Source organism: Callithrix jacchus, chromosome 6, assembly GCF_049354715.1.
Source record: "Callithrix jacchus isolate 240 chromosome 6, calJac240_pri, whole genome shotgun sequence".
In the NCBI taxonomy this organism is placed as follows: domain Eukaryota; kingdom Metazoa; phylum Chordata; class Mammalia; order Primates; family Cebidae; genus Callithrix; species Callithrix jacchus.
In genome coordinates this window covers 23,951,293-23,964,959 of record NC_133507.1, presented here as the reverse complement: position 1 = coordinate 23,964,959, position 13,667 = coordinate 23,951,293, and the positions used below count along the sequence as shown (strand labels likewise).

At 48.3% G+C, this 13,667-nt stretch overlaps 1 protein-coding gene across 2 annotated transcripts in view; it reads left to right on the top strand.

Annotated features, from left to right (window-relative positions):
• The window catches only part of AP3B2 (adaptor related protein complex 3 subunit beta 2), a 39,757-nt gene that overhangs the window by 23,804 nt on the left and 2,286 nt on the right, over nt 1-13,667 (top strand). For both annotated transcript variants that reach the window (XM_002749173.5, XM_017973317.3), the window contains exons 14-24: nt 271-447; nt 8,278-8,464; nt 9,785-9,903; nt 10,371-10,479; nt 10,834-10,957; nt 11,352-11,532; nt 11,708-11,768; nt 12,088-12,194; nt 12,392-12,620; nt 13,052-13,136; nt 13,384-13,481. In XM_002749173.5, the coding sequence (XP_002749219.1) occupies nt 271-447; nt 8,278-8,464; nt 9,785-9,903; nt 10,371-10,479; nt 10,834-10,957; nt 11,352-11,532; nt 11,708-11,768; nt 12,088-12,194; nt 12,392-12,620; nt 13,052-13,136; nt 13,384-13,481 (1,477 nt within the window). The remainder of the gene's footprint in view (nt 1-270; nt 448-8,277; nt 8,465-9,784; nt 9,904-10,370; nt 10,480-10,833; nt 10,958-11,351; nt 11,533-11,707; nt 11,769-12,087; nt 12,195-12,391; nt 12,621-13,051; nt 13,137-13,383; nt 13,482-13,667) is intronic.

Genomic DNA, 13,667 nt, shown 5'->3' with positions numbered 1-13,667 from the left:
ATGAAGCCAGAAAGTCAGGCTTACATCATGACAGACTTAGGGTCTTAAAAGCTCTATGCTAATGAAGCCCTAGAGAAGAGGGAAAATGCTGCCCAGGAAATGCCTACCTTTTAACCTCTCTGTCTCCCACCACTCCCAACTCCCATTTCCAGAGAACCTATAATACAATAGGCCAGCACAGATGAGGAGTGCTGTTCCCCTGGAAGTCCAATTCCCACCCACCCACTTTCCCATATTTATCCATCTGCAACTCCTCTCCTGCAACCACAGGTGCCCATGGCGCGAGCCAGCATCCTGTGGCTCATTGGAGAGTACTGTGAACATGTCCCCAGGATTGCACCTGATGTCTTAAGAAAAATGGCCAAGTCATTCACAGCAGAGGAGGATATTGTCAAGCTGCAGGTCATCAACCTGGCAGCCAAGCTCTACCTGACCAACTCTAAACAGGTAAAGATGGAGAGATGACCCCCCCTCAAATACTCTGGTCCCCAGAATTTCCCTAGACAATATTCTTTCGGCCCTCCCTAGGCAGGGCTGAACTCTAGCTCCTATTTTGGAAAAGAATCAGGGAAGGTGGCTGGTCTGCCCAGGTAACCAATGCTACTCGAATGTCCATAGCTATTCTGGGGACTCAAAGCCCCTGTAGTGCTGGTTGTCACTATTGAAGAGGCTCTCCTATGAAGCTATAACCTCTAGTCTGCTACTTTTGCTACCTTGGAACTCTAGGGCTGTGAAGAACCACAGTTGATTGTGATAAGGGAAGGGCCCAACAGTGGCAAATACTGATGGGAGCACATGCATCCCAGGAGATGTGGTCTGTGATCCTTTCCAAAGCTTGACAATGCTTGGCCAGTCTGTGCCAAAGATAGGGGGTGAATCTCTGCTTGGGCTTGGGTGCTGCTAGTGGCCACTATCATTCCCAAGGTGAAAGGTTATAAGAGACATATAGCCAAGGATGAGGCTCAACTAAGTTGTGGTATCAGGACATTCAGAGCCTCCTAGGGTCTGGCATCTCCTGAGATGGTTCCAGGAGATTCTGCTAAAATAAAGCAATGTGCTGAGCTTTTCAAGGTGTGAGGGACATCAAACACCATGACAGTTTCCACACTCTCCCAACTCAGTTCAGCAGGACAGGGATTGGCAAACTACTGCCCATAGCCTGAATCGCCTATGCCTGCTTTTGTAAATAAACTTTTCTTGGTCCCTTGAACTTGGGTCTAAGGAAAAAAAAAAGAATGAAGTTTTGTTGGAACACGGCCCTGCTCATTCATTTACAAACTATCCATGGCCACTTTTGTGCTACAACAGTAGAGTTGACTAGTTGCAAAAGACTGTATGGCCTGCAAAGCCTCAAATAGTTATATGATGGCCCTTTATAAAAAGACTCTGCCAATTCTTGAATGAAAATATCTGGGTAGGTGGCTGGGGTCTACAAATTTATAGCAGGGATACCCTGGAGACTGTAGCATCCCTGCCATGCGCACTGTGCATGGGAGTCTTTGGATGGTGGCACTTGTCTTTCTCAGTGTCTTCTTTGGCCAGAGTGAGCCCCAGAGACTCAAGCTGAGGAAAGCAAGGCCACCAAGTGCTGGGACTCATCAGGAGTCAGAAAGGGCAGCAGTTATATGTGGAGGCAACTGAGTCTGTGGGTATCGGTGTTGTGGGCAAAGCAGATTGGAGAGAGAGAAGTTAGAGAGACAGGGAGCACCATGGAGAAGCATTCAATCATTGAACAAATATTTGTGTACTTCCTTTGTTTAGGTGGGAGGAAGGAGCAGGTGGGAGGAATGTCGAAAAGATGAAGCAGCAGGGGTGGGGAGCCACCCAGGTGGGCAGGAATCTGACATGCTCAGCACTTAACCCCAGAATGGTGAGATTGGCATGTTTTCCTAAGCCTGGGCCTGTCCACATGGCATTTCCCCAAGTTGTCACTGTGAGCTACATGTGCATTTGTTCATTTATTTAACATACAGGCCTACTATTTGCCTGGTACTGTGCTACGTCCTGGGGATATGACAATGAGTGAGACACATTTACAGGCCTCCAGATGCTCATAGCCAAGCAGGAGAAACAGAACAAAAATAAACATTTTAAACACTGCGGTGAGAGCTGTCATCAGGGTTAGCACAGAGAGCTGTGGGTATATACAGCTGAACCCTCTCCTAGGCAGGACACAGGAGGTCCAAACCTGTTAGGGCACCCAGAGTAGGCTGTTCAGGCAACTGAAAGTGAGTCTTTGCAGGCCCATTAGAATGGTTATTTGATTGAATAAAGATTTTTGTCCTCCTTTTCTTTCTCCTTTCTTCCCAGCCTCTTCTGGGAGTGGTGAAGAAGGAGGAATCTTTGGTGTACTAGAAGGGAGGTGGTTTTGATGTGCATGTGACCATGCTTCCAAAACAGCAGTGATGCTTCCCATCCTGGTATCATGGGTGGCAATCTGCCCTGCTAAAAGGCCACACAGTAATCTGTCTTTCTCTCCAATTTGGACATGACCCCACTGCATTCCAGATCCTGGCCCAGGCTGGGGCCAAGGAAATGACCAAGATGAGGTCCCTGCCCTGCTATTGATCGGCAGATAATCAGATTCTAGATCAGAGGCCACAAAGGCATAATATGCAGTGACAGAGGGCTTAAGGGGGAATGGTAGTGAACACGGTTATTACAGCTACCTGGGTACAGAACCTGGGGAAACTGTGTAGCAGGTGAGTTTGCTTTTATATGCCAGGTGAGATGTGTGGCAGGAGGGTCTGCCAGAGGCACAGTGTGATCTACAACCATCCCATTTGACTGCCTCTACAGTGAATGGAAGATACTGATAAATTTTGCAGAACTGAGTTTAAAAACTTTTTAAATTAAACTTTCTTAATATTCTAAAGGCAATACATGCTCATCATAGAATATTTGGAAAACTCAGAAAATTAAAAGTTCAAACTATTCATAAGTCCACCACTTAGAAAAGACCATCATTAACTTTATATTTCCTTATTTTTTATTCCTATATATAGTCATTCAGAAGTTGTATATCTATTGTCCAATATTTTAAACTTTTCTGCTTTTTTCCAATGCTTTCAAATTTAGTAAGATTTTTTTTTCCCATTCACATTCACGTTAAAATTTTTACTTAGAATTTCCTCCAGGCTGGGTTCGGTGGCTCATACCTGTAATTCACTTTGGGAGGTCGAGGTAGGCGGATCATTTGAGGTCATGAATTCAAGACCAACCTGACCAACATGGCAAAACCCTGTCTCTACTAAAACTACAAAAAAATTAGCTGGGCATGGTGGTGCACTGAAATCTCAGCTACTTGGGAGGCTGAGACAGGAGAATTCCTTGAACCCAGGAGGCAGAGGTTGCAGCGAGCTTGGATGGCACCACTGCACTCCAGCCTGGGCCACAGAGTGAGACTCCGTCTCAAAAATAAATAAACACATATATAAATACATACATAAAAATGCAAAATAATTTTCTCCAAATTTTTTTCTACTTTCACATTTTTAATCAATTGTATTAGTTTTCTGCTACATAATAAATTACTTTAAATTTAGTGGCTTCAAACAACACACATTTATTTTCACACTGTCTATGGGTAGAGACTTCCAGTATGGCTTAGTTGGATCTTATGCAAGGCTACAACTGAGGTGTTGGCCAAAGCTGAGTTTTTATCTGGAGGCTGTACTGGGGAAAGGTTCACTTCCAAGTTACATGGTACCAGGATCTACTTCTTTATGGTTGTAGAATTGTGACCCTGGCTTCTTGCTGGCTGTCAGCTGGGGCCTTCTAGAGGCCATCCTTAGCTCGCCACGTGGGCTTCCCAACATAGATGCTTATTTCTCTGAAGTCACAAGGGAGAAAGTCTTTAGAACCAGTCTGCTAGCAAGACAGTCTTTATTTTTTTTATTTTTTAAATTTATGGGTATATAATAAGTGTATATGTTTACGGGGTACATGAGATATTTTGATACAGGCATACAATACATAACAATCACATCAGGGAATGGAGTATAGTAAGTGTATATGTTTACGGGGTGCATGAGATATTTTGATACAGGCATACAATACATAACAGTCACATCAGGGAATGGAGTATAGTAAGTGTATATGTTTACGGGGTACATGAGATATTTTGATACAGGCATACAATACGTAACAGTCACATCAGGGAATGCAGTATAGTAAGTGTATATGTTTACGGGGTACATGAGATATTTTGATACAGGCATACAATACGTAACAGTCACATCAGGTAATGGAGTATAGTAAGTGTATATGTTTACGGGGTACATGAGATATTTTGATACAGGCATACAATACATAACGATCACATCAGGGAATGGAGTATCCATTCCCTCAAGCATTTATCTTTGTGTTACAAACAATCCAATTCTTTTAGTTTTTTTTTTTTTTTTTTGAGACGGAGACTTGCTCCTGTCACCAGGCTGGAGTGCTGTGGCGTGATCTCGGCTCACTGCAACCTTTGCCTCCTAGGTTCAAGCGATTCTCCTGCCTCAGCCACCCGAGTAGCTGAAACTATAGGCACACTCCTCCATGCCCACCTAATTTTTGTATTTTTTGTAGAAACGGGGTTTCACCACGTTGGCCAGGATGGTCTTGATCTCTTGATCTCATGATCCACCCGACTTGGCCTCCCCAAGTGCTGAGATTACAGGCATGAGCCACAGTGCCTGGCCTCTTTTGTTACTTTTAAATGTATAATAAATTATTGTTGACTGTGGTTACCCTGTTGGGCTATCAAATACTAGATCTTGATAGAACTATACTTTTGTATCCATTAACCATCCCACTTCCCCTCACCCAGTACCCTTCTCTGACTCTGGTAACCATTGTTCTATTCTCTATCTCCATAAGTTCAATTTTTTTAATTTTTAGCCCTCACAAATAAGTGAGAACATGTGAAGTTTGTTTTTCTGTGCTTGGCTTATTTCACTTAACATAATGACCTCTAATTGTATCCATGTTGTTGCAAATGACAGGCTTTCATTCTGCATTCTGTATATGTACCATATTTTCTTTATCCATTTGTCTGTTGATGGACTCGTAAGTTGCTTTCAAATCTTGGCTATTGTGAACAGTGCTACAATGAACACTCAGTGTCTATGGGTAGAGACTTTCTATGGGAGTACAGATATCACTTCAATATATTGATTGCCTTACTTTGGGGTATATACCTAGCATTGGGATTGGGGTGGATCATATGGTAGCACTATGTTTAGTTGTTTTTTTTTTTGAGACGGAGTTTCGCTCGTTACCCAGGCTGGAGTGCAATGGTGCGATCTCGGCTCACCGCAACCTCCGCCTCATGGGTTCAGCCAATTCTCCTGCCTCAGCCTCCTGAGTAGCTGGGATTACAGGCACGCGCCACCATGCCCAGCTAATTTTTTGTATTTTTAGTAGAGACGGGGTTTCACCATGTTGACCAGGATGGTCTCGATCTCTTGACCTCGTAATCCACCCGCCTCGGCCTCCCAAAGTGCTGGGATTACAGGCTTGAGCCACCGTGCCCGGCCTATGTTTAGTTTTTTAAGGAACCTCCAAACTGTTCTTCATAGACATTGCCTCTAACAGTGTACAAGGATTGCCTTTTCTCCATGGCCTTGCTAGCATTTGTTACTGGCTATCTTTTGGATGTAAGCCATTTTGCTTGGGGTGAGACGATATATCATTGTGTTTTTGTTTGTTTGTTTTGTTTTTTGAAACAGAGTGTTGCTCTGTCACCCAGGCTGGAGTGTGCAGTGGTGCAATCTTGGCTCACTGCAACCTCTGTCTCTGGGATTCAGGTGATTCTTTTGCCTCAGCCTCCTGAGTAGCTGGGACTACAGGCATGCGCAACCACGCCTGGCTAAGTTTCGTATTTTTAGTAGAGATGGGGTTTGGCCATGTTGGTCAGGCTGGTCTCAAACTCCTGACCTCAGGTGATCTGCCTGCCTCAGCCTCCCAAAGTGCTGGGATTACAAGCATGAACCACCATACCTGTCCTTTGATTGTAGTTTTGATTTGCATTTCTCTGATGCTCAATAATGTTGATCACCTTTTCATATACCTGTTTGCTACTTGTATGTCTTCTTTTCAGAAATGTCTACTCAGATCTTTTGCCCATTTTTAAATCAGATTATTGGATTTTTTTTTTCCTCTTGAGTTGTTTGAGCTCCTTACATATTCTGGTTATTAATCTCTTGTCAGATGGGTAGTTTGCAATTTTTTTCTCCTTTTCTATGGCTTGTCTTTGTTGATTCCTTTGCTGTGCAGAAGCTTTGGAATTTGATGTGACCCCATGTCTATTTTGCTTTGGTTGCCTGTGCTTGTGGGGTATTACTCAAGAAATCTTTGTCCAGTGCAATGTCCTTGAGAATTTCTCTAAAGTTTTCTTTTAGTAGTATCATAGTTTCAGGTGTTAGATTTAAGTTTTTAATCCATTACGATTTGATATTTGCATATGGCAAGAAATAGGGGTCTAGTTTTATTCTTCTCCATATGTATCACCAGTTTTGCCAGCACAATTTATTGAAGAAACTCTCCTTTTTCTATTGTATGTTTTTGACAACTCTGTCCTAAATGAATTCACATCTGGGTGTGGTGGCTCATGCCTGTAATCCCAGCACTTTGGGAGGCCGAGGTGGGTGGATCACCCGAGGTCAGGAGTTCAAGACTAGCCTGGCCAACATGGCAAAACGCTGTCTCTACTGAAAATACAAAAATTAGCTGGGCACGGTGGCGGGTGCTTGTAATCCCGGCTACTCAGGAGTCTGAGGTGGGATAATCACTTGAATCTGTGAGGCGGAGGTTGCAGGGAGCCGAGATTGCACCACTGCACTCCAGCCTGGGTGACAAGAGCAAAACTCCTCTTCAGAAAAAAAAAAATTCACTGTAGATGTATGGATTTATTTTTGGGTTCTCTATTCTGTTTCATTTGTCTCTATGTCTGTTTCTATGACAGTACCATGCTGCCTTGGTTACTATAGCTCTGTAGTATAATTTGAAGTCTGATAATGTCATTCTTCCAGTTTTGTTCTTGCTCAGGATAGCTTTGGCTACTCTGGGTCTTTTGCAGTTCTAAATAAATTTTAGGATTGTTTTTCTATTTCTGTGAAAAATATCAATGGTATGTTGATAGGGATTGCATGGACATCTGCTTGATTCTCCTGCCAGATTAGCTGGGTTAACCATGTCCAAGGCTTCATGTGACAGTAAGTTACCATAAACCTCAGGAAGATCAGTCAGTTCCAGGCTCCCTCCTGTTGACCCCTGATGCCCCTGGGCACTCTGGTTGTTGACTACTTGGTGGTTTTGATCTTGGTCACAAGAGATGGAAACATGGAGACCTGGGCCAGGGCAGGCTCCTTATGTCATCCAGGTAGGCGGTGAAGGGAAGCAGACAGGGTACAGCTCCAAGCCTTGATGGAGTACTGATGGGGTCCTCAGCCTGGGAAAAGCCCCTTAATGATTCTGCTTCTTTTCTGTAAAATGGGGGCAAAATACCTACCTTTCAGAAGGTTTGGGGAGATTAAATGAGATAGTGTGAAGCACCTAGCACAGTGCTTGGTGCCAGAAGGCACTCCATAAGTGACGGCTGCTACCACGTTGCCATGTTAAGGCAGATTAGGCCAAGATCATGGCAGAAATGAAGAGATTTTAGGTCTGCTGTTGTAGCTTCCCTGACTGCAGACTGTGAACCCTAATGACCTCGGCAAACCCACGGGCAGCTGCAGTTTGCCTTGATGTCATTATAACCTTCCAGGGAAGGAACAAGGCCTCTAAGATCCCTGGGCTGCTCAGAATCTACTAAGTGGGTGGACAGGGAATGAGGGTGGGCCCTGCCAAAGGGACCCTATTTATCTCCACTCTCTTTTTGTTGTCTAATTACCCCCTGGGTGATGGAGCCTGGAAACTGTGAAGTCCAGCAGAGTGTTCCAGACTTCCACATACCCTGCTACCCTAGAGTACAGAGGCTGGACAGGCCTGGAGTGGTAGGAACCACAAACCTGGGGAAGAATGGAGCCCAGAGCCAGGAATGGGAAAAGTCCAAAAGGAAAACCTCTTTTGCTGGCCCAAGGCAGTTGTCCAAGTTGGGGTTGTCAGAGGCAGGGCCAGAGAAATGAGAGAAAGTGCTGAGCCCAGAACAAGGGCAGGAGGGAGAGAGTGCTGGGTGAGGCAGCCAGTCCTAAGCAGGGAGAGGAGACATACTGCCTCCAGGTATTAGATTAAAGAATCCTGTGTCCCCACCCTCTCTGTCAGCTGACCCACCTCTTCCTGTTCCTCCAGACCAAGTTGCTGACCCAGTATGTACTGAGTCTGGCCAAGTATGACCAGAACTATGATATTCGTGACCGGGCACGCTTCACCCGGCAGCTCATCGTCCCTTCTGAGCAGGGTGGGGCCCTTAGCCGACATGCCAAGAAGCTCTTCCTGGCACCCAAACCAGCTCCAGTCTTGGAGTCATCCTTCAAAGGTGGGAACTGAAATCAAGGGTAACCTTCCTAGGGGAATGGGAAGAAACTGGCCAGAGTCTCTGTCCCAGACCTTCCTGAGGCCCCTAGCCAGGCACCAGGCTTCTGTGGTCAGGTCTTCTGGGGAAATACAGTCCTACCCCTGGCTCACTCCTTTTGCCCCTCCTGTGGCACCAGGAATTACTCTTTTACCTGCCTACAACCCCTGCTAGCATCATCTCAGCTGAGGATCTGCCTTCCCAGCCAGGATGGGCTCCTGCTTCCTCTCCTCTCAGGCTCCCCTTTCCATCTCTCTCCCTGAGCAGACACTAGGCTTTGGAATACATACCAAGATCTTAAATATCAAGGACCCAGGAAGTCAGAAGGCAAAACAACACACAAAAGAGAGGTGTATATATATATATATATATATATATATTTTTTTTTTTTTGCCAATCAGTTTGAGCTTATGAGGTTAGCCTTGAACTGATGACCTCGCCTTTGCGAGCGCCATGACCTCTGGCGGGAGCCACTTTGGACCCCTAGAGGTGTATATTTTTGTAAAGGTCCTGAGAAAGCAGTTGCCTGCACTCTGTGAGCTTAGTCACTACAGGTCAGTCCGAATCCCAGGCCCCAGGCCTTCAGCCTTGCCTCTGTTCCTGGGCTTGGCCCTTAAGGCCTCTTCTCATGACAAGAGCCCTGAGAAGGGCCTGGGAGGGAAGGGTCCTCCCAATGGCTCTCTGGACCCCAGAAGCAGAAGCCAGGAACCTACACAGGAGAGGAGCCTCCTTCACAAAGCTCAGTTCTCCTTGGTATCTTTTCGTTGCTTTTCTCTTGCCTGGACCTAAGGATTGGAGATTCTGAAGGTAGGGATAGCTTTGAAAATCTCCCAGGAAGAAGGCAACAGTCCTTTTCTCCCTGACACCGTCCTCACAGGCCTGTGCTGTTCTCCTCTAGCAGTGCCTGACCTCTGACCCGGACTCCACGCACTCGTGCTCTGACTGCTCACCCCTCCCCGCTGAGTCCAGACCCTGACTAGACGTGCTTCCTGAGCAGTCAGGCTTGCAGCATCTTTGGGCCCAGAGTCTCCTCCTACCCACCTCTGCAGGCTCTCTCTCCCTGGCCCTCAGTCCCTGCTCTGGCCTGGCCAGACAGCCTCTTCTTCTAGCATGTGGGCCTAAAGGTGCAGTCAGGGTGGAAGAGCCATTAGGGGACACATCCATCTCCTTCCCCTACCCACCTGGGAAGTCCCGATCAGAATCATGACCCAGCCCCACCTGGGAAACAGCTACAGAGCATTCCCTCATTGCTGCTACCCGCCTGACCTCTAAACCTATCCCCAGACCGGGACCACTTCCAGCTGGGCTCACTGTCCCATCTGCTCAATGCCAAGGCCACAGGCTACCAGGAACTCCCAGACTGGCCAGAGGAAGCCCCAGACCCATCTGTGCGCAATGTGGAGGTCAGTGGGGTGAAGGTTTGATGTGTGTGTGTGTTGGTGAGGGCAGAGAGTAGGGAGCCGTGGCAGTGCTGGCCCAGCCCTCCTGACACCCTCCCCACACACAGGAAGAAGATCTCTCCCTTATTGAGACCCACGTGGGCCTGTTGGGCGAATACACTGAGGTCCCACCTCTGTGTGCTGTGTGCTCTCCCCACTGTCCTGTCTGTGTCCCTCTGCTTCCCCTGTGTGTTGTGTTCCTGTGCCTTCCCATGCTCTGTTTCCACCTTGGTTTGGCAGTGCCCCCTGTGAATAGCATCCCTTCTTTTCCATGGACAGTGCCCTTTTCTTCCTCCTCTGTTATTCTCTTTGTGGGACAAGACCAGGTAGGGCCTCGTGAAGAAGTGGAATAAAGGGTAAGAAGGGCCTGTGCCTGCCTGCCTTCTCCTCGACCATGATGAAATGACACTGCACCCTACCCCCATCTCCAGGTACCTGAATGGACCAAATGCTCAAATCGGGAGAAGAGGAAGGAGAAGGAAAAACCCTTCTACTCAGACTCTGAGGGGGAGTCAGGCCCCACGGAGTCTGCAGACAGTGGTGAGCAGATGGCAGAACTGGGGTCCTCTGTGCTCCTGTCCATGCATCTGTGTGACTGCCTATATGAGGGGTGTATGTCAATGGTCATATGGTCATGTGTCCAGGGGTGTGCACCTGCTGTGAGTTCTGTTTGTGCCCCTGAGGGATTCATATCCCAGGTGTGTGTGCTTGAGCAAGTTTCTATCCATGGAGTCCATCTGTGTTTCTGTAAGTTTCAGCTGGCATGTAGGGCTGGGGGCAGGTCGGAGAGGTTTGAGGCTTCAGTACTGAGTCTGAAGCTAGAACCCAGGTGCCTGCTTCAGATCCAAGGAGGCCTGCATATGAGGGAGGAGACCTCATATCGTTCCTCAACAGACCCTGAGTCTGAGAGTGAATCAGACAGTAAGAGCAGCAGCGAGAGTGGCTCTGGGGAGTCCAGCAGTGAGTCTGACAATGAAGACCAAGATGAGGATGAGGAGAAAGTGAGAGGCAGCGAGAGGTGAGAGGGGTACTAACCAGATGGCTGGTGGGTTCAGGGGGCTCCCCTGGAAAGAAGGGCTGGCTAGCACTGAGCTTTAACCAGTCTTCTAAGAGCCCCAGGGACCCTCATTAGCTGGCTGGGGCTGTCAGCTCACATGACGACTGCTTTGGCTGGCTACAGATCTCTGAGGCCTCATGGGGTGGTATGGAAAAGTAACCAGGGGCCTGGAGCCTGAGCTGGCACAAGCTGGCTTCAAGCTCTCACTGGGGCTCTGCTATAGGAACTCAGGTATGAACCCTCCTGGCCCAGGTTCCCCACTCCACTCCAGCTTTTCAGCATTTCTCCTGCTTCTGTGAAGCAAGGAAGGGGTGTCCAGGCCAGGCCCGAGACCACCTTTTCCACTCTCATTCAGTGAACAGAGTGAGGAAGATGGTGAGAAGAGAAAGACAAAGAAGAAGAAGGTGCCAGAGGGAAAAGGAGAAGCGTCATCCTCGGATGAGGGCAGCGAATCCAGCAGTAGCTCATCGGAGTCTGAGATGACGTCGGAGTCTGAGGAGGAGCAGCTGGAACCTGCCTCCTGGAGGAGGAAAACAGTGAGAGCCTTGAGGCAGAGCGGGGGTGTGCTCATGGGCCAGGGCCTCCCCACCCTCTGGGGCAGGCCCAGACATCTCCCTATCATCCAGAACAGACCATGGTATCTGCTACCCAACCCAGAACATGCCAAAGTGCTCCCCTTTCCCACACCCACATCCCATTTTTTTCTTTCAGCCTCCCAGCAGCAAAAGTGCCCCTGCAGCCAAGGAGATCTCCCTCCTTGATCTGGAGGACTGTGAGTTTGGTGGTCACAGGGGAAAGGAGGCCTGGGGAGTATGACTTAGAATGGCCCATGGGGACTCTGGATCAGGTTCCTCAGGTCTTGTGGGAGCAGGGGAGCAGACAGAACACATCTTCAGGCCTGAGAGGGCAGCAGAGCTGACCTCCCCATGTTTGGGGTTGAGGTCTAGAGATGGGTATTTTGGCGAGAGCCTCCAGGCAGCCAGGTGCCCCTGCTATCCATGGTGCTGAAATGTTTGCTCCTTGATCCCTAGACTCCATGCTAACCCAAGCCACCTCTACTTTGCCTCATCATAGTCTTTCTACTCCCACAGTCACCCCTCCCAGTGTTCAGCCTGTGTCTCCCCCAGCAATTGTGTCTACCAGTCTGGCTGCTGACCTGGAGGGCCTGACACTCACAGACTCTACTCTGGTACCATCGGTGAGTGGGATGGAGAAGGGACTGGGCTGGACAGGGATACATTCCTGTTCTGCATCCTATGGTGTGGATGTGTCGGAAGACGTGATAGAAGATGTGATAGCTTTGAGTCCCAGTTGCTGGATGGCCCTAGGGGACAATACTGGGACAGACTCCCTCCATCTTGCTCAGTTCTGTCCTTCCTTTCCCCTCCACTCTAGCTTCTGAGTCCAGTGTCGGGTGTTGGGCGGCAGGAGCTGCTGCACCGGGTAGCTGGTGAGGGGCTGGCTGTGGACTACACCTTCAGCCGCCAGCCTTTCTCCGGGGATCCCCACATGGTGTCTGTGCACATCCACTTCTCCAACAGCTCTGATACCCCCATCAAAGGCCTGCATTTGGGCACCTCCAAACTGCCTGCTGGCATCAGCATCCAAGAATTTCCTGAAATTGGTGCGAAGGGCTTTGGATGGGGTGGAGGAGGCTCCTGGGCAGAGTCAGTCTTTCTGTGGTTGTTGATATCCTACTTGTGCCAGGCCAGGGGCCAAGCTGTGGGGGCACAGAGATGGCATCTAACATGATCCACACTCTGGTGGACAAGGCAGATTATGAAACAAGCAAGTTCATATCAGGGCGGGAGGTGCTTGCAGAAACAGATTTGGGCCTTGGTTTTTTTCAGGACTAACTTGAATGTGGTGAGGGTGAGTAGGGAAAGGTGCTAGAGTTCAGGAGGAACCCAGGAACAGTCTCCAGGGGCCAAAAGAGCCAAGATTCTATAGATGACTGGTCAGCTGTGATAGCGGAGTGGAGGGCCAGGCTGGGTTCTAGACCTATTAGGTGATGGTGGCCCTCCCTCTCCCCTTCACTGCCTTATACTACTTCAGAGTCCCTGGCACCTGGAGAATCTGCCACTGCTGTAATGGGCATTAATTTCTGTGACTCAACCCAGGCAGCCAACTTCCAGCTGTGGTATGTGTCCAACTCGAGGTGTGGGTGAGGGTGGGCTGGAGAGAGACAGGGTAACAATGAACTGGAGATGGAGGCGGTGGTTAGTTGAGATACATCATATCATGACTAGGTGGGTCTGGAAGCCATCTCAGGCCCTCATTCCTGACTCTCTCTCTCTATCCAAGCCATGCCTCTACACAGGGTGGGAGGTGAGGGGAGAGATGCCGGCCTTACCTCTTCTCCCTCTCTTTCCTCCCACTCTTCCCAGCACCCAGACCCGACAGTTCTACGTCTCCATTCAGCCACCTGTTGGGGAGCTGATGGCTCCTGTGTTCATGAGTGAAAATGAGTTTAAGAAAGAACAGGGTGAGTGCTCCCTGGGAATGGGCAGAGAAGGAGGTATAGAAGCTTGTCCAGCTTGGATGGTAGGGAGAATGGTGGTGTCCTTCGTCTAGACTAGGGGTCAGCAAACTTTTTCTATAATGGGCCAAAGATAAATGATTTAGGCTTTGAGAATCATGTGGTCTCTGTTGCAGTTACAACATGACTGTG